General features: G+C 40.2%; 1 protein-coding gene across 8 annotated transcripts in view; it reads right to left on the bottom strand.

Moving 5' to 3' along the window:
• Positions 1 to 18,995, bottom strand: part of PAPOLA (poly(A) polymerase alpha) — a 47,246-nt gene extending 28,251 nt beyond the window's left edge. For all 8 annotated transcript variants that reach the window (XM_080915703.1, XM_080915707.1, XM_080915704.1 and 5 more), the window contains exons 1-9: positions 18,805 to 18,995; positions 10,473 to 10,646; positions 9,520 to 9,586; positions 4,987 to 5,068; positions 3,098 to 3,207; positions 2,482 to 2,535; positions 994 to 1,105; positions 266 to 355; positions 36 to 174 (exon numbers count right to left, since the gene is read on the bottom strand). In XM_080915703.1, the coding sequence (XP_080771829.1) occupies positions 36 to 174; positions 266 to 355; positions 994 to 1,105; positions 2,482 to 2,535; positions 3,098 to 3,207; positions 4,987 to 5,068; positions 9,520 to 9,586; positions 10,473 to 10,646; positions 18,805 to 18,812 (836 nt within the window). In that variant the 5' untranslated portion in view covers positions 18,813 to 18,995. The remainder of the gene's footprint in view (positions 1 to 35; positions 175 to 265; positions 356 to 993; positions 1,106 to 2,481; positions 2,536 to 3,097; positions 3,208 to 4,986; positions 5,069 to 9,519; positions 9,587 to 10,472; positions 10,647 to 18,804) is intronic.
• Between the last annotated feature and the right edge of the window lie 1,012 nt (positions 18,996 to 20,007).

The raw sequence follows: 20,007 nt of genomic DNA, 5'->3' as shown, positions 1-20,007 counted from the left end.
AATCAATTTTATTGTAATATAATCTAAAAACATACCATTTAGAAAATACCAAGAAAAATTTATGTACAAGAGTTGATGCTATTGCATTTGGATAAAGCTGGCAAGTTCTTGCTACTAGCATAGCCCAGGAAACACCACCGAGGAAACCTAATATATTGGAATAGATGTTGTGCCCTGTTGATAAGGGAAAAGCAAAAAGATTAAGTTAGTGCTGATGAAGAGCTTAAATGTTTTTAATAAGCTAGCCAACAAATTCTGAACTCACGTTTGGCCCACAGTTTGATGGCTCTCAGAGTTAACCTGAAGTTGTCAATGTTTGGTACTAGATGTAAAATCTCATCGGTTACCCTGCAACCTGATTAACAGGAGTAAGAGAAACAGAATGGTAAGCCTCACAGGTGTTATGATAATATCATCACAATTTTCCAAGACTATGCTCAAATTCAAACCTTATTCAGTAGAATGACTATGTGAATCCAATAGAGTTAAGAGGCATAAAATCAAGTAGTTTTTTCCTGTACCAGCACAATCCTAAACCACAACTAACACACCTAGCACTCTGCCTACTCCCAAACTTACAACTCATGACTTTTTCCCATATACAATCCCTGAGGAATTAGTCCACCTAGGCTTCCAAAAGTTGTCCCAAAGCACTGGTAATGAGCTTTATTAACTATTTTTAAAGAGAAAAACCCTTTTCCCTTATCTGATAAGATTATAAAGAAACTATCAAATGCAATGAGGGCTACACTCAATCGCTACCAACATTACGTCAGTCTTTTTAAGGATCTAATATGCCACTAATAACAGGGAAAAGTGTCAGGTCATCAGTGAGCAAGTCATCTTTCCAGGTAATGAATACTTTATTATATCCATTATGCATTTACACTGGCTATAAAAGCCTTCATTACAAAGCGTATGTTTTAAAAACTTATCTACTATTTGACAAAAAGCCCTCCGACTTCCTACAAAAGGAAGCAGGCTTTTACATACCATTAAGGCTTCTTATGCATCTTATATCTAGGTTTTTAAGCAGACTGTCATCTCGTAGGTCCAAATCTTCTGGAATAGTCTGCAGTGCTAATCTTGCAAACAAAATATCAATCTAAAACAAAAATAAAATCTAACATTCCACATCTGTCAAACTAATTTTACAGCATTTTCTATTAAAAAAAAAAAATTCCTAAAGCCCTCTCGTCGACCATGAATCTGCAGTGGATAGATACATCAGCCTCCTGACAAGCCAAGCTGTATACACAGGCACATTAAACAGGCTAAAGCATGGAAACGGTGATATGAAATGAAACCTAACAAACAGTACAGGTCATTTCACCCATTAAGAAGCCTAATTACTGACTTTGCTACATGCATACACTGAAATTAAGTGCTACTTTAGCATCTGTAGGAGCTGTAAGCTGGCTGCATACTTAAAGGAGTAAAATATGAGGGAGATATACTCACAATGAGCTCAAAAAAAAAAAACCTCATATTCATTTATTTTCACATAACAAGAAAGCAAAAACAGTAGGTAGTCACCTTATATTTTAATTATAGGTTTTTTTATGTTTAAACACTGGCTATAAGTAAAAAAACGATTTGAATGTAATTCTTAATTAAATTTAACATTTTTGGCTACTTATTAAAACCAATAGTTCAACCTTTCATAAGTTAGCTATCTTATAGAGCAATTCTAAAAACTACCTCTGCAACTATTATTAAACATTCTTTTTTTTAAATATTATTTACTTATTTTATGTCTATGAGCACACTGTTGCTGTCTTCAAACATGACAGAGAAGGGCATCAGATCCCAGTACAGATGGTGGTGAGCCACCATGTGGTTGCTGGGATTTGAACTCAGGACCTGTGGTGAAGAGCAGTCAGTGCTCTTAACCACTGAACCATTTCTCGGGCTCTGCAACTATATTTTTAAAACAAAAAAACAATCATTCTTTCAGGATCAAGTTTTATAATCAGCAACATCATCAGGACACCATTACTTTCACAACAGAAGTAGAGTAACTGAGAATCAGTTCTGTGGCAACACCTTTCTGTGCTCCAAAAACCCTAGGTAGGGTGGGGCACTAACTCCATCAAACTACTTAAAAGTTCTGCCTTCTTACACTCTCCCCATCTTCTGAAAGTATTTAACAAATTAACCTTAATAGAAGGCTATTTGCAAAAACAGATTGCATGCTTAGTGACTGAACTAGGACACAAAGCTCCCATAGAAAGAAGATACCACAGAACTACTTTGCAGTAGCTTCTAGTACTAAGTCCTTTGTTCTCACTTCCATTAGGAGTTAGAAAAGAACCTACCTAATATACATGCTTTACCAAGAATGGACACCCATTTCCGAGACCAAAGAAACTGTTGGTATTAACCAACTCACAAATTCTTACTGGCAACCAAATATCAATCTAAACCGACAAGATTCAGAATAGCCCACACCAAAAGCTGCCCACCAGGACTAGGCCTTACCTCTATTCCATCAAAGCAGAGTTTGATAACTGGTACAAACGCTTCTTCAACAGCCTGTGAGGAAGTGAGCAAGATCAGTTCCTGAAGCTCCACCACAGCCCATGTTAAATGCTTCTACTACCCTTTACTTAGTTTGTCTGAGGCAGACTGGCCTCAAACCAACCACACAGCTGAGAATACCCTGAACTTCTGCTCCTCCTGCCTCTACTTCCCAAATACCGGGATTACAGATAAGCTATATGGCTACTATTGCTACTTTTTAAAATATGACACATTATTCTTTCAACATAATTTAGCATAATTCCCAACAAAAATAAATTCTTAGCTATGAACTTTAACACCCCAACCTTGAGTTCAAATTCCTCCATTTCTATGATAGAAAATGTGGCTGTTCAGAGATTACTTACTGTTTTTGCTTCCATGTCCCAATTTGGAAAGAGTTTACAGGTTTGTCATTCTAGTTTTATTGTAAGATACAAAGACAAATGCATGCTGGGTATTTAAAATTGCCTGGCAAATGACGGCTCAATTAAATAATTCCTCTACCTGTAAATACATTTCTCAACAGAATAAAAGGCATTTAACTCTTTCTCTCTTGCCCCAATAATGTACATACTCTTAGGTCTTTCACTTCTTCTTGTAATTTCAATTTATCATAGAATGAGGTGAAAAAGTCACTTCGATCAACATGTCTTGGTGCAACACACAATGCATCAATATCAGCACCTTAAAAAAAGGAAATCAACCATCACACAGTAGTACAGAAAAAACCTTATCAGGAACAGCCTAAGATTTACTTGACAGGGTATTGGCAAGCTTTCTAAAACTTTGTTCACCTGACAATCACAACCAGCCAGTAGAGAAAGTTACTGCTAATTAATACAGACATACTGTATTTAAAATGAACTCTATAAACAAGTCAAAATGGGGCCGGAGAGATGGCCCAGTGGTTAAGGGCACTGAGTACAATTCCCAGCAATCACATGGTGTCTTACAACCACCTGTAATGGGATCTGATGCCCTCTTCTGGTGTGTCTGAAGACAGCTACAGTGTACTTATATATAATAGATAAATAAATCCTAAAACAAACAAACAAACAAAACAAAACCACCAGATCAAAAGAAGGGTGAGCCACAACTTTCCTGGAAAGTACTAATCCTTGGTCACAAACACAGTTTTCCTTTATGTCCTTTTCAATGGAGCTCAGTGCTTCTCTGCTTAAAGTACTAAAACTAAAAACTTAAAAAGAGATGTCAATGGAATCCAGTCAATGTACAAGACTAGGCATCCACTCAAAAAAGTGACCTGCGTAGGCTGGACAGATGGCTCAGCAGTTAAGAGCTCTGGCTACTCCTCCAGAGGTCCTGAGTTCGGTTCCCAGCAACATGATGGCTCACAACCATCTGTAACAGAATCTGATACCCTCTTCGGCTCTATCTAAAAATAGCGACGGTGTACTTCCATTAAATAATTCTTTATAAAAAGAAAGTGACCTGCAACGCACAAGGCACACAACACATATCAAAAGTAAACATACTATATAAGCCATGAGACAGAGACAGCAGAGTACCAAGCCATACACAGTCCTATTTAAACAGACACCTTACAATGCATCGTTGGCCATTGCTTTTGAGTCTTCTCTCTGACCTCTTCTACCTGAGCTATACACACTGGTTCTGCCTGAGTCTTTTAAGACTCTGACTCATATCTGTGAAAGTGAAATCAAGCAGGTAGTAGTGGTGGTGGTATACACCTTTGAAGCAGAAGCAGGTGAGATCTCTGAATTCATGGACTGCCTGGTTTACACAGAGTAACCCTGTTTCAAAGGGGAAAAGGTAATAAATATAAAAGATAATGAAGATTAAAAACTTAGTTACAGGGGCTGGTAAACTGGCTCAATGGTTAGAGCTGAGCTCCCAGAGCACACAAAGTTAGTTCCTAGAACCCACATAAAATAAAAGTTCTACTAGCTCAGACCAGTCCTCAGCAAATTCAATGCCTTCTTCTGGCTTCTGCAGGTACCTGTCATACATGTGGTATATACAAATAAAGGCATAAGAAAATCCATGTGGAAATACGTATTTTTTAAAGTAAATATTCAATGTGACCAACAGTAGTTATGGTCATACTGGTTCTGCGATAAAGAAATGAGAACAAGAAAATGGCAAGACTTTCTTAGAGCTCAGACACTTTCTTCTCACATCCAGTGATACTCTTTAAAAAGAAGGAATCTATAGATAACTGTCCATAGACCACAGTGGAAGCTGCTATGCGCCCACTTTCCAATGCAGGAAACCAGCCAAGTGCTGTTCGATACAGAAAATATGCCTTACTCCACTGGTAAACTGAGTTTATTAATATACCGCATTACAGACCATGAGGTATATAGAAGCTGTCTGATCCCAAAGAATTAAAATTCCTTAAGGATTCACTTCCATAAAAACTGTCAAAATCTTAATGAAATAAAAGTTCTACTAGCTCAAAATAAGCAAAATATTACTTACCTTTTGTATGTACTCCTAATCTGTAGGATCCAAATGTAAAAATTTTTCCTCCAACATTTTCAATTACAGATTGTGGAAGATTCTGTTGAACAAAAACAAATGGTTGTTAATAAAGCAGGGAAACCAATGCAAATGGCAGAACTTATTTCTCAGTTGTTATTTATTAATTTATAAGGAGGGTCTTTTAATTATTTTTTGTTTCGTTTATTAATTCCAAAAAATGGAATTATAAAATGTTTAAAAAGCAGCAGCAGGAATGTGGCTCAGGTGGCAGATTCCTTAAGTGTACATCAAATCCTAAGCTGGTCCTCGGTTCTACATAAAACTGAGAGGGTGGCACACACCTGTAACCATCAGCACCAGGGAGACGGTGGAAGGAGGATCCACACTCAAGGTCATCCTCACCTTTATATATAGACCTCGAGGCCAGCCTGCCTATAAGAATCCCCATCTCAAAATATATGTACATGCCAAGCAGCGGTAGTGCATGCCTTAAATCCTAGCACTTGTAAAAGAAAGAGCAGGCCACTCTTGGTGGCCAGCCTAAAATTAAGTGCCAGGACAGCAGGGCCACATAGAGAAACCCTATTTTAAAAAACAAACAAAAAATACATACATACATTAAAAATAGGTTTATCAAGATCACTCAGTATAGAAAAGCACTCCCAATTACAAATGACAACCTGGGTAACCAAATTCCAGAATCCATATGGTAGAAAAAAGTGACTCCAGCAAAATGTCCTGACCTCCACACATATATCCAAAGTAAGTAAGTGTAATAAGTTTGAAATAAAAAGTGTTATGAAATCCAAAAATATTCACAGGAAGACTGACTTGGGTTCCACGTCAGTCTGGGCTACCATGCTAAACAGTGACATCAGTCAATGGATGAAAACCAACCATAGACCTTGCCTTTTGCCACTCATGACAGATCCATATTATTCCAAGAACACAAGAGAGGAATGAGCATTCATTCTGTTAAACCAAACAATTTAAACCTGAGGGAGAGGGAGGAGATCTGAATCAAAAATCACTAATCTGCCGGGCACAATCTTATAATGCTAGCTCTCAGAAAGACAAGCAAGAACGAAGATCACCAATGTACAAGTCCACTCTGGATTCCACAACATTTGAATAAGTTAAGATTTGTTAGTTCAATCAGGCATGGTGGCATAAAACTGTAGTCCCAGCACTTGGCAAACTGAAATTAAAGGATAACTATAAATCGGAGGACAACCTAGCCTATCTACAGAGACCATGCCTCAAAAAACAATAAAATTATTGGTTCAAAGCAATACTAAAACTGACTTCCCAGGCTCATGGGCTGGAACACTGTGAGTACAGCTATACTATACTATACTATACTATACTATACTATACTATACTAGTGAACGTGAGCTCCAGATTCAGTGCAATCTCCATGGAAATTATAATTACTCTTCACAGAACTAAAAACAACAACAAAAACAAAACTCACATGGAGGAATAAAAAACACAGACTAGCCTAAGTAATCCTACACAGGAAAAGCAGTGGTGGAGGAACCATGATACCTAATTTCAAATTATACTAGAGCCAGTAGCAAGAACATGAAACTGACACAAAACAATAATACACAGACCAACAGATGTCCCAGAGATAAACCTACACAGCTGCAGCCTTCTCTCATCAAAACCTGTGTCCTTGAACCAGTGTTGCCCCAAAATGAGTAGTTCTGGAACTACCTTCACAGGCTGTTATCCACTTAGTTATGGACAGTAACCATATGGGGAAAAAATTTTTACCTGGCTTTATAAATAACAAAATAAAAACACTATATGGGTAACATAAAAACTACTGGCCCTCAGTCTTCATGAAATGGAACACTGGCAGAAAAATTCTAAGATTTATTGGCTTTAAACTTAATTTCTACCAAACAGGCCTTTCTTCTTTTCCAGTGTGCATCTTGCTTCAGTATTAGTGGCCTACAGGCAAAGAGGCAAGATGACAGCAACAATACTTGGTGGTAGCACAGGACACTGAGATGGGTTTGGATTTACGGTGGGTCCATCATCTATCTGCCTTTCACAGAATGGCCCAGTATGTATGTATGTATCCATAGATATCTGCACATCTGTATACAACTATCCACAACAGCAAAATAAATAAGATACTATGGCATATATACAGAGTACAGTTCATTCAGCCATGAAGAGTAAAATTTGAGGGGCTAGAGAAATGCCTCAGAGATTAAGAGCAATGACCACTCTTGGAGAGTAGCCCAGGGTTCTGTTCCCACCACTCAACATGGTGGCTCACAACCAACTCTCACTTTACTTCTAAGCACAGATATGCATGTGGTACATAGACATACATAAAAATATTAAAATATGTACATAATTCATCTTTTGAATGAAAATGGATAGAACCAAAATCATGTTAAGCAAAACCAGTCAAATTCAGGCAAACACTATAGCATATTGTATCTCGTCTGTGCAATTTAGACAGACTCAGAGATGACATGAAGGCAAACCAAGGGACTTTCTAAGGTGAAGACGAACAACAGCAGAAAGGGGCAAGTAACATGGTGAAGTCTAATGCTGCTCACGGATGAAAACATTAAATACAAAGCTTGTTTCACCTGCTTAAAGAAGCACTGGTTCAAGAAATGTATCAGGGCCTCTCAGTCACTGGGAGGGAAGAACCAAACTGCCCATGACAGCAGGGGTGGAACATATCTTTAAAATCCCAGCACCATGAGGCAGAAGGCCAAAGGTAGCCTGGGCTACATGAAACCCTGTCTCAAAAGACAAGGCAGACCTAGTTTCACAAAAAAAATCAATCAATCAATCAATCAATCAATCAAGAAGTTCTGACCAGGAGTAGTGGCAATAACTGTACTCCCACAACCAGGAAGGTGTAGGTAAAGTCATCAATGGATCCAGGTGGTGCGGTCCAAGGCCCACCTAATTACTACACACATACTAAATATATACATACTAAATACATACTAAAACCCTTTATCAAGATATAACCCAGTTGTGGCTTTGTCTACTTGACTAGGGTCTTTAAGCATCTAAGAAAAAGGTCTTCCAATAAACCCATGTTTCCTACACAAGACTAGTACCAACTTCAATGATTAAAAACACTTAAGCTTGGACGCTTCTTGCTCAGCCCATAAAACTTACCTTTCCAATTTTTCTATCAAAAAACTGTTAATAAGTTACATGTGGGACATAAAGATTGCAATTTAGAATGCTCTAGTTCAAGTTTTATCCAAATGTTTAAAATATATAAAGATATTTTAAGAACATTGTCAATTTACTAAAACCAAGTAACTTATTTCTCCCTTTAAGTTACTACCACCTCCTGTCCTGTGAGTCTTTCTTCCCTCGGTTTTGAGTTTTTCAGCTGCATATAAGTTAAACATGCATTTTCTATTACAGCACAAAAATTACTGCTATTTATAGAACTTTTAAGAAATGGGTCAAATACACACCACACAGCTCTAAAACCTTTCTCCTTTACGAGGCTCTTTAACTGTGTGAATGAGTACAGTATCAGTGCCACGGATTCAGAGAATATCACAATGATGATCTAAAACAGAAAAAAAAATTCTAAAAGCACACCAAAAAAAGAAAGAAAAAAGGGGGGGGGGGGAGAGGCAGGGGTGGGACAACACAAGAGCTGGAGATGGCTTGATGGGTAGGAGCACTGGCTGCATACTCATGTTCAGTTCCCAGGACCCACAACCCACATGGCTGCTCACAAAAACTGGAAGTGCAGTTCCAGGGTGATCTGTTGCCCCATCCTGACCTTTTCAAGCACCAGAAACATGGTGTAGTTATACCTAGAGGCAAAACATCCATAAACTTAAAAATAAATAATTACAACAAACAAAAAAATAATTATTCCAGAACTTTTTAAAAAATAGTGAAGATTCTCAAGTACTCTAGGTACCGAATCCAGAACTGGGACATAAAAAATACAATGAACATTTTAAACCACTTTCATTTTTGATTAGAGACATGGCTCTTACAATACACCCCAGGCTAATCTCAAATTCTTAATCCTCCAGCCTTTACTTTCCAAGTGGTAGAACTGAAGATCAATGCCATATCCACCTTAATCAGGGGAATCCTTCCCTGAGAATCCTTAGATGAATGGGCAATAGTTCACAATTACTAGGTCCAACTTTGAAATACTGTTAAAATACTGTAACCAGCAAGTATTTAAAAAAATTTTTTCTTGAAAATTCACTGATTTCAGTTGGCTTCTTCCAAAATAACAAACAACTTGGAAACTTACAAATAAGAATGGCACACTTAAAGATGTTTCAATCCTGGCTACCTGTGCTGCCTCCTTTAAGTCCCAGCACTCAGGAGGTAGAGGCCAGTGGACCTGTGTGACTCTGACATCAGCCTGATCTATATAGTGAGCTCTAGGACAACATACAGCAAAACCCTATCTCAAAAACAAACAACCCGCAAAGACTGAATCCAGTCAAGAAAAGCCAACAGAGAAGACAGCACCTGACTTCTGTGGTATCACCTTACCTTGCTTTCACTGATTTCTCGTATCCATTCTTTCACCAGGTTATTTAATTTTCCCAAAATTAAAATCCTGTTGATAAAGCAATTAGTTATTTATTACTCACTACAAATTAAGTTGTAATAAGTGACTTACTAAGATTTACTTTTCTTGTTTTTAAGACATGGTCTTACTACATAATCCAGACTGGCCTAGAACTCACAATCCTCCCTCTACCTCCCAAGTGCTACCATATCAGACTTTGTTTAGGGATAGGGCTTAAATACGCAATATAGGCTGGCCTTGAAATCACAGGAATATGCTGACCTTTGCTTCTCTAGTGCTGGGATTACAGGTATGGGCTACCACACCCAGCCTCAAAATTTACATTTTATAATAACAGATCAGAAATTTAAGTGTTTTTGCATTGGTGCTTGTATACTCTTTAAGCATTTCCTTTTCTCCTGCATTATGATCAAGGGCCACCAGAATTTTTTAAAATTTTATTTATGTATGTTTTTCCTGCATGTATGTCTGCATGCATGCTTTGTACATACAGGCCAGAAGAGGGCACTGGATCCCCTGGAACTGGACTTACAGATGTGTGAAAACTACTAAGTGAGTACTGGAAATTAAACCCAGGTCCTCAGTAAGAGCAGCTAGCACTTACTGAGCCATCTTCAGCCCACATCAAAAAACTTTTCACTGAGCTAAGGGTTGCTCTGTGGCAGCACTTGCCTACAATGTGCAATGTTTTTAAGCCCTAGCCAAGACTGTTTGGCCTCTCCTCTGCCTAGGAAATCATACTTATAGCAACAGAACTCCTTATAGAAAACAAGTTCTTTTTCAGTGCCACTCTTGAGTGAAACAAACATAAAGATTCAGAGTAAGCTGACCTACTGAGAGTGGGAAATGCCTTAAAACTTACTGACTATAAGCATGCTAAAGCACATGGTTCATGTATTAACTAACTCCTCACCTGCGCTGCAGTTCCTCTTCTTCTTCAAAAACCCCAAAGGGCTTCAGCGTCTCGATGAGTTTCTGTGTGAGTAGGCAGTCGGTCTCCTTGGGGGCTGCTAAGCTGATAGGAGAGGTAATGCCATAGTGCCTCTGTGGCGGCTGCGTTTGTTGTGATCCCTGCGTTGTAACTGGACTAAAAATGGAATTGGATAAACTTTCTTTACTGGCAAAAGAAATTTCTCCCATTTGAAACTAATCAGCACATGGAGAACAAGCCAGTCAGCAGAAGGTACTTCCACACAGCCACTCCTCGCCATGCTGCCCATTTCAGACAGGAGCTGTAGTGCAGCCCAGGCTGGCTAACACTGCCTTCCTGTCTGTCTTGGATGCTAGGACTACAGGCATGTGTCATCATGCTAGGCTCCAAAGTTTTACTTTAAAAAGATATTTTGCTTCACAACAGAATATATCCCTAGATATTTTGAAATTCAAATATATCAATAAATTATTTTTTCTCCTCCAGAAACTTTAACATCATTTCAACACCAAAATAAGTGCAAGAACCCAGATCAACACACTACCAGAAAGCATGTAATACAAAATGCACTGCTAGAGTGCAATTTAAAAAAAAAAAGGAAATCTCTTACAAATTTAACAGTAATTCTTTTGCACTGTTATTTCTAAAGCCCCGATAAATACTACAGGAAAAAGAATGTGTTTCAGCAAGGCATCTGGTGTATAGTAATCCCAGCATTCAGAAGGTAGAGACGAGACTGTCTACAAAACCCTATCTCAAGAAAGGAAAAGCAAATGCTATTTGTTGATGTAAGACACTCTCTAAGTGAGACTTAGCATATGACTGGATGGATGGCATATGTAATGGGGCAAAGAGCACAGACAAATCCAATTTTAAGGGAAAGAGCTGTATTCATACTAAGTTTCTGACACATTTTTAGAGAGTTACATCTAATACTATACATTAAATGCCAGAACACTCTTATGCACAGACCCACTGGGCTCTGCTTTTGTCTAATACCAACACAGAAGTAAGCGAGCCAGAAAGCTCACTCTGCCTGTTAGTGAGGAGCCACATAGTGTCTTTTAATCACTGCATCCTGATGTATTTATGTGTTCTGTCAGCTTTTATTCAGACTAGAGTCACATTTATTGAATAAATAAGAATCTGATTTATCTCCTGCATCAATCAGTGAACTTTCCAGTCTCTTCAACCTGTCCTCAACTGTAAGCCTGCTGAACTGCCATGTTCCTTCAAAAGTCAGGAATCCACCAAGCCTTTTCTTAAAGCTAAAAAAAACTAAAGATTTTATTTTTCAAAATTATACAGTGTCTACGACTAAGATATGGTTAGTCTAACTGAATTCATGTCTTAAATACTATGTTTTTAAAACTGATATGAAACAGCCCTGAAACCACATAACTAAGTCAACCACTCAGGAGGCAGAGGCAGGATGGTGAGTTGCAGACAGGCTGAGATAGCTCTCAGGAAGATGCTGTCTCACCACCCTCCCAACTCTAAGAATATCAACCTTACACGCTTACCCACGGACCCAGCACTGCTTGACACTCATTGCTCCGCTGAGTGTCTCCAACTACAGCCCCATGACTATGCCAGTATATAAATGTAATCATAAATAACATGTTTTATTTTTGTTTTGAGACAAGATTTTCCCATGTGGCCCATGATAAGCTGTAACTTTTCACCTTCCTGCTTCAGATTGGGTATGCCAGGATGAGAATGTGCCACAGTGTCCAGGTCTCATAAGAGGTTTTAACATTAAGTAAAGGTAAAAACAAAACCAAGTCTAAGCTAGGTTTGTTTAATACAGCACTTTCACAAACAAGTGTGTGCTGAGATCACATTTTAGTAACTTTAAAGTATGGGTTGTATAAGCAAAGAAACTATGTTCCTCTGCTTTCTTCACCCTGGCAGTTATAAACTCCTTGCCTATCAGTTCAGTTTAGATTGTTAGCAAAATGCAAATCACATTAGCTTCACTAGTACTCACCATCCCATCCCACCCCCCCCCTTCAGTTTTATTATCAAACACACAAAAGCTTGGCACTTTCCTGTCAAGGTCACTTTATCAGTGTAGGAGGAAACAGGTTTAGATTTATAAACCCACACAAAGCTCTTTAATCTAGAATAAGACGTGGTGTGGCGTGCCTACAACCTTAGAATTGAGGTAAATAAAGGATTCAAGGTTACTCCTCCATTAAATTAAAAGAGGTAAAAATAACTTCATCCTATTCTTTTGGGGAGGGGGGTTCCACATTAGTCTCTATGCAAAAATGGTGAGGAGATAAATCATATGATTTACCTCAACTTAAAATGTAGTCACCTATATACATATTAAATGTAGACTGAAATCCTAGCACTAAAGAGGCTCAGGTAGGAAGTTAAGCACAAGTTCAAGGCCTGCCTGGTCTACACTGCAAAATCAGGTCAGCAAAGCCTAGAAAGATGTCTCAGGAAAGAAAGGGTAAGGGTAGGGACACTGCTCTTACGTGTCCCAACAGAAGTAAGCTTGGTTTATCCTTTTAAAGTGAAATGTGGCACTGTTCACCAAACCTTAAAAGCAGACACCAACTTTCAAAAAGCATTTAGCCAAACAGCTTCAGCTCTAGCCATCCATCTCTCAAAGCTTCTGACCCTGAAACACAATAGCCTCAGCAACACTTTTAAAGGCCAGGTAGATCGGGCTCACCTAATCTACAACACATCTTTAAGAACATAACAAGCTGGGCACGGTGACTCTAGGTTTAAAATCCAGGCACTCTGGCTGAGGAAAGAGAGTAGTCATGAGTTTGGAGCCCTGAAGTACTACAGAAAAGCTATCTTGGGAGATGGGAAACAGCACATAACATCTTGCACAAATGTGTGTGACTTTCAAAAGCAGAGCATGATGGAATGTTCCATACTCCTAGCTTCAAAGAACAGTAGAAGGTAAGGAAACTGACACAATACTACAATTCTGGTATTTGAGAGGTTGAGGTGGAAAACATATAGTTGAGGCTAACCTAGGCTACAGAGTAAGACAGCATTTTTAAAGCCAAACAAAAAGAACTAGAAAGATAGTTCAAAAAGTAAAGGGTACTTGCCACCAAACCTCGGGACCCTAAACCAACTCCCACAATCCCTAGAATCGTAGATCTAAGTGCCTGCAAACATATAAACAAATCTAATTTTAAAACCTTTTAACTGAGGTGACAAGATGTCTCAGTAATTAAAGATACTTGTTGCTAAGCCTGACAATCTGAGTTCTCTCTCAAGAACCCACATGATGGTTAAGAAAAAACTCCCACAGGCTATATCTGTCATGAACTTCTACATGCACATTGTGTCGTGACCAAACAACTCCCTTAGCACCCCCCCACAACCAACCAATCAAACACACACACACACACACACACACACACACACACACACACACACACACACGTAAAGATGTTATTTCCGGACCAGACAGGGCTACAGTGAGATCTGGTCTCAACACCCCAAGAAGAACTGAGAACAACAGAGAACAGCCATGCAGAAAGAAAGAGCAAATGACTAACACATGAGGACGTGTCTGCAGTAGTGTCTTACCAAATAGTTACTCTTTTAAATAGTTTGCCATACAGTTTACACAAAGCTCAGACTGCTCATGTATCTCTGACTCCAAATACTGGAAACCTGGAACAGGGTGTGGCTCTCCCTACAACAGATCCACTTTGTAGCAACTACCCAATCAAACACACACTATCATTCTATGTTAAAATTGAAACTTAACTTGCTGCCTATTCTTTGAAAGCAATTAAATAAATTACAATAATTATTTACTAAAACAATGCCTATATACTTAAATGTCATTTAAGCAGTAAAAAGAAATCTTGGCAAAAAAGGAACAAGAACCATCTTAAAGGTACCGTAATATGGATTTAATATTAATTCTGGGGGCTAAAGAGATAGCTCAGTGGTAGAACCTGAGCCAGAACCAAAATCAAGACTTCCTCCTTAGAATTTTATTTTCCTTGGGTATTTGGCACAGATAAAAAAACAAGCACAGAATTATGAGTATAAAAATGTAGACTGTAGGGGGCTGGAGAGATGGCTCGGTGTTTAAGAGCACTGACTGCTCTTCCAGAGGTCCTGAATTCAAATCCCAGCAACCACATGGTGGCTCACAACCATCTATGAGATCTGATACCTTCTTCTGGTGTGTCTGAAGACAGCTACAGCATACTCATATAAAATAAATAAATCCTTTAAAAAAAAAAAAAAAACCTAGGAAATCAAACATGATTCCCAACAATGTGCAATATAATAATACTAGGTAGGATAAGAATTCCATATAGAACCTCTTAAAAATCAGTACCTTCAAAATTATCAAGCATCAGACTGGCAAGATAGTTCAATTGGTAAAGGCACCTGTGACCAAGGCCTGATAACCTAAGTTAAACTCACAGGATATACAGATAAAAGAACTCACTGGTTCTTCTCTGACATTCACATGCCCATGTTGTCATACACTTACTACTCACACAGTCAACCCCTCCACCCATAGACACACAAGTAAACAATATTTTAAAAAACTACCAAGGGTATCAACTTAACAAATTTTAAGGGAAACTGCCTTAGTATCAGATGTTACAAAACACTATGACCAAAAGTAACTTGGAGAAAGGGTTTATTTCAGCTTATACTTTAGGGTCCATGATGAAGAGGTCAGTGCAGGAATTCAAGCAGGAGTCTGAAGTCAGGAATTAAAGCAGAGGTCACAGAGGGAACACCAGTTTACTCGCTTGCTCTCCACAGCTTGCTTCAGTCTCATTTCTTGTACAACCCAGGACCACCAGCCCGGATATGGCACCGCCCCAGTGGGCTGGGCTCTCCCATATCAATCATTAGTCAGGAAAATACCCTACAGACTTGCCTACAGGCAATGATTCATTTTTTTCAACTGAGGTTATTTTACCTGATAACTTCAGTAGTGTCAAATAGACAAAAAAACTACGGCGGACAGAAACTATTAGAGTCTATGTCACTGCTTTACACATTATAAGCTGGTACTGTACAATTAAAAGTTGTGCAGTGAACATACAGAATTAAAGGCACAAAGAAATGAGAACTTGCTAAGCATACAAATGGTCTTGTTTTCATGAAAAGTAAAATTTTAAAACTTGCCTAGAGGCAAATGAAGGTCAAATTTAAGTGTACTGATAGCATAAAATTGACTTAACAAGTATGAAATATTTTGCTGAACAAAAAAAATCTTAATTTATGTTATTAAGCCAGAAAGATTTTTGCCTTAAGTAAAAAAGATGAAGGTGGTTAGGGGAAAGGAATCAAACATGCTCATAAATATACTTAATAGCAAACAGCCCTCCAGAAACCATAACCAGCATGTAGAGCAGCAAGCAATTCACCCACATTAATCTCCAATCTTAAGAGCTGAGAAGATGTCTTAGTCAAATGCTTGACACACAATCATATCTGAGTTCAAATCCCTAGCACTCCTCTAAAAAGCCAACTCCAGCTCCAAGTATCTGTGACACCAGCCCTTTTAGAATAGGAGAAGACAGAAGTGGATCCATAGAGCTCAGCTGCCAGCCGGGGAAGCTTGAGGACTCCAGATACGGAAGAAGAGCAAGAGAGGAAGACATTCAATGACAATCTCTGGCCTCCACAAGAATGTGTGTAGATGGGTGCACCCTCACCGGACATACATGTGTTTTCCACTGCAGAAATTATTTTTCTAAAGACTACCTAGTAATATCTTCTTTCCCCCGTTTTTCCACTAGTTTATTTTTGCTCTTAATATTGCTTTGTTTTAAGTTATGTTTCTCTTAGATACCTTAAACAAAGAGACTAAAGTTGCAGCCTTAAAAAAAAAAAAAAATCACTGTGTAAAAAAAAAAAAAAAAAAAAAAGACTATTCTGCATATTATGTCCATCCTGCTCAATGTTTAAAAAAACACACCACCATCTTAGATCTCAGCCTACTCCAAGGCTACACAGGACAATTCGACCTTCTACTTCCACCCTCCAATCCTTTCTTAAAATACACAAAACATCCTAACACTTTTTTTATGGGTTCTGTCCATCAAAGCTTTATTATACTGCAAAATTATAGTTGAGAACTGAAGCATTTGTTTTTATAACAAGACTCAGCATAATGTACCTGTGAAACAGGAGTTTCAAAAAAAAAAAAAAAATCCTGTCTCTAACAAGTAGTAAGTAAAGTACATTTCTGTAAATTTCAATTCCAGCTAAACAAAATATGGCTGGATTCTGATTCTACTAACAGCTTCTGCATTCAATCTTACTTTCATCATGTAGCTTTAGCTGTGCCCAAACTTAAAACCCTCTTCATCACTTGTAGAGCTGAGATTCTGGGTGTGCATTACTACCACTTCACAGGCCTGCACCATGGGATTCTTAAGGCATTCCTCACCAGTAGTGCAAATGTCAAGAGCAAAACCAGCAGAAGCTCTCAACCCTGTTAAAAGGACCTCAGTAATGCCCAGTACCTTCCCAACTGCACCAGCAGACCATACTAAGCCACAGCCCCATTCTCTTATCTTTTAAAAGCTTTTGCTTCCTAAACTTTTCTAAATTTCAAGACTAAAGCAATCAAAAGGTCCCAGCATTTTCCAAATTATGCATGTAATTATATGCAAAACATATACCTGTGAAAATGTTTTGCAATGATTCAATCCAGTCTGCTCATTCACCTGAGCTGTCTATGTTTCAACCCCAATTTGCATGTCCTAATTAACAGGCACACCAAAAACCACACTGGATATCCAACACAAAACATCCAGGAAATCTCAACTCAAAAGAGCAAAGGTAAAAATCATGGCAAGTGATGCTGGAACACAGAACAAGGCATGCCATGGAGTGGTGGGCTCCGTTAAAGGGCCCTCATAAAAGCAAATTAACAAGGAAGGCTTGTGCTCCTGAACTAGGCAGTCTTTGATTTCCCTGGATTAAGAGTCCCAGTGCACTCTGGATTAAGATAGGACAGCTTGTAAGAAACTGGCTGTAGAGTTCAACTCCCGTGAAACACACAACAAAAAGGGTCATATGCACATCAATCTGTCTTGGCTCCATTTTTTTACACCTGAAGTAAATAGCAGACTGAAACTTAAAGCACAGAACTGAACATTCGGGAAGCTTGTGCACCCTCTTTGTTACGTGCCACTTCACACGTGTGCTGAAATAAAAACTGCAATGGAAGGAAACCTGTACTTCACTCCCAGACACAAGTTAACTTCACTTCTAATCTCAAGTCTCCCCTTTATGGTGTGCATCCATTTTTTTAGCACTGATGTATATCAGAAAGAACCGTCTGGATGAGCTAATACAAGGTTATCATGTGACAACACCCCACTCATTCACATCTATCTGAATCCCACTGAAAAACACCAAACGTCGTTATAGGCTCTATTCTCATGCCCCTTTACCCTTGTTCCATGAAGAATGAGTCAATGGGAACTTTATGAATTTTACATCTGTATACTGCGGTTAATTAAGCCCAACAAACATTATCACTACAGAATTACTGCTGACATGTCTCTGGACTAAACATCAGGGTCGAGAAGCAAGCTAGCATAAGAGCGCACGAAGTCCATTTTTTAATTATTTAAATTATTAAGTACAATCCAAGAGCTTTCATATTGAGGCTAGTCCAAAATTATCCGCCTCTCTTGTTGTGGAAGAAAAGCAGTCTCACAACCTAAGCCTTTACACCAAGCTATGTGAAGCACAATACAAAGCCTTCATCTACTTTTGAATCCCAACAATGGGCTTCCAAATATCTTTCTTAGGAGGAAAGGGGGGAGGGGGTAAGTTAAGCATAAAAGATTCATCAAAAAGTGTGGAGTAGACCTAGTGACATTAGAAGACCCAAGTGAATTAGCTCAAAGCATACACTCGGAACCACATCCTAAGTGACCAGAGGGCTGGAGGGATCAGGTAGTGCGCCGAAGCCAGGTTGCCTAGTCACAACAAAGCGGGGAAGACGCCGCCCGCAGCCCGGAGTCCGGGAGCAGCCCGGACCCGCCAGCTTGGCCTGCTCCCGGCCCTGGTTCCTCACCAGCTCCGAGGAGGGAAGCGGAAGTGGGGAATTAGGGGGCTGGACGGCGCCATGGTGAAAACGGGACAGGAAGGAACCCGGGAGTCGCGGCCCGCCAGTCCGCGCCCCGCACCGTTCCGCTTTGAGATCTTGCGGGGACCCGCGCCCGAGGAGCCGGAAGCCGCGGCCCAGGGCACCCGTGCGCCTCCCCTCCCCCTCCGCCACCCCCGGGCCCGGCCGGCGTGCGCCTCACTCAGCACGCCAATCACTTACAACGGCATCGTCTCCGGCGCCGGCACCGCCCAGTCACTTCCCCCCCGCGACCGCTGCCGCCCTGGGCATGATCCACCGAGGCGGGAGGGACGGCGGCCTGCCTCAGCCCCAGGGCCAACCCAGTCCTGCACCCGCGCCCCGCCGCTTTAAGCGCTTCTCCTCCTTCCCCTTCGTCCTAACATGGCGCCCGAGCGCTACCACAGCAACGTTCTAGAACCGCTGACGCCGCCACGTACACCAAGCGCACGCCTGCGCACTCGCTGCACGGCCTCGCAGGGTCTGACGGGAGATGTAGTTCTTAAAGCAAACCAGTGCTTTGCCTCCGGTGATCTCATGCTTTCGTGATGGTGCGTGGGATAGGTGCAGGAGTCTCCGAGCGACCGGCAGTAGTTCATTTGCTTGGCGACGCCATCCTGGCGAGTGAGAGTGACGCAGCCGTGGCAGCAATGAGAAGGGGGCGCGGCCCAAGCGGGCGCCACGTGCAGTGCAGCCCAAGCGCGGGGGATGGCTGGGATCGTGGGCTGTTCGGTGCCAGTTGCCCCACCGCTTCGTGGGAGAACTGCCTACTAAATAAACATTTTTGCGAGAACTTAAATGCGTTAGAGACCAGTACAGAGCCTGATCCAGAAGTGTGGCTGTGGGTCCCCTCCCCTGACGATGACCCTCTGCATCTGTGTACCCAGACATGTGCTTCTGATGCCAAATGAGCAAATGCGCAGGGCAGGGGATTCTAGACCAAGGCAATAATTTAATAAAATTGTCAGTAACCATTGGGATTTTGGTGGGTTTTTTTATTGTTTGTATTGTAAGACAGGATCACATGAAGCCCTTAGTTTCTGATCCGCCTAATCCTAACTGTTGGCATTACAGGTGTGGAACACCACTACTGTTTTATGTGATAGATTGGAATGTACTTCTGGGTGTGAATATGGCCTTGTCTCGATGTTTAAGAGTTAATGCAGTTGGGCAGGTGAAGGTCCTGGTTAGAAAACCATCCTCGGAAGGAGGAACTTTCCCTACTATGATGGATTCATCTTAAGGTAATGTCTTTTTCCTTCCTAAAATTTTCACCTCCTGGTACACTTCTTACGAGGTTTGGCGCGGTATGCTCACCCACCATTCTATTCTGTGCAGTTCTTGGAAGGCCCAGCTATTCCTTTTCCTTCTCATCGCTCAAGGAAAAAGCCTTTTGAGGTAAATGGT

The sequence above is a fragment of the Micromys minutus genome, assembly GCF_963924665.1.
Source record: "Micromys minutus genome assembly, chromosome: 1".
NCBI classification, from domain to species: Eukaryota; Metazoa; Chordata; class Mammalia; order Rodentia; family Muridae; genus Micromys; species Micromys minutus.
The sequence above is the reverse complement of the archived record's forward strand: the minus strand, read 5'-3'. Positions and strand labels throughout refer to the sequence as shown.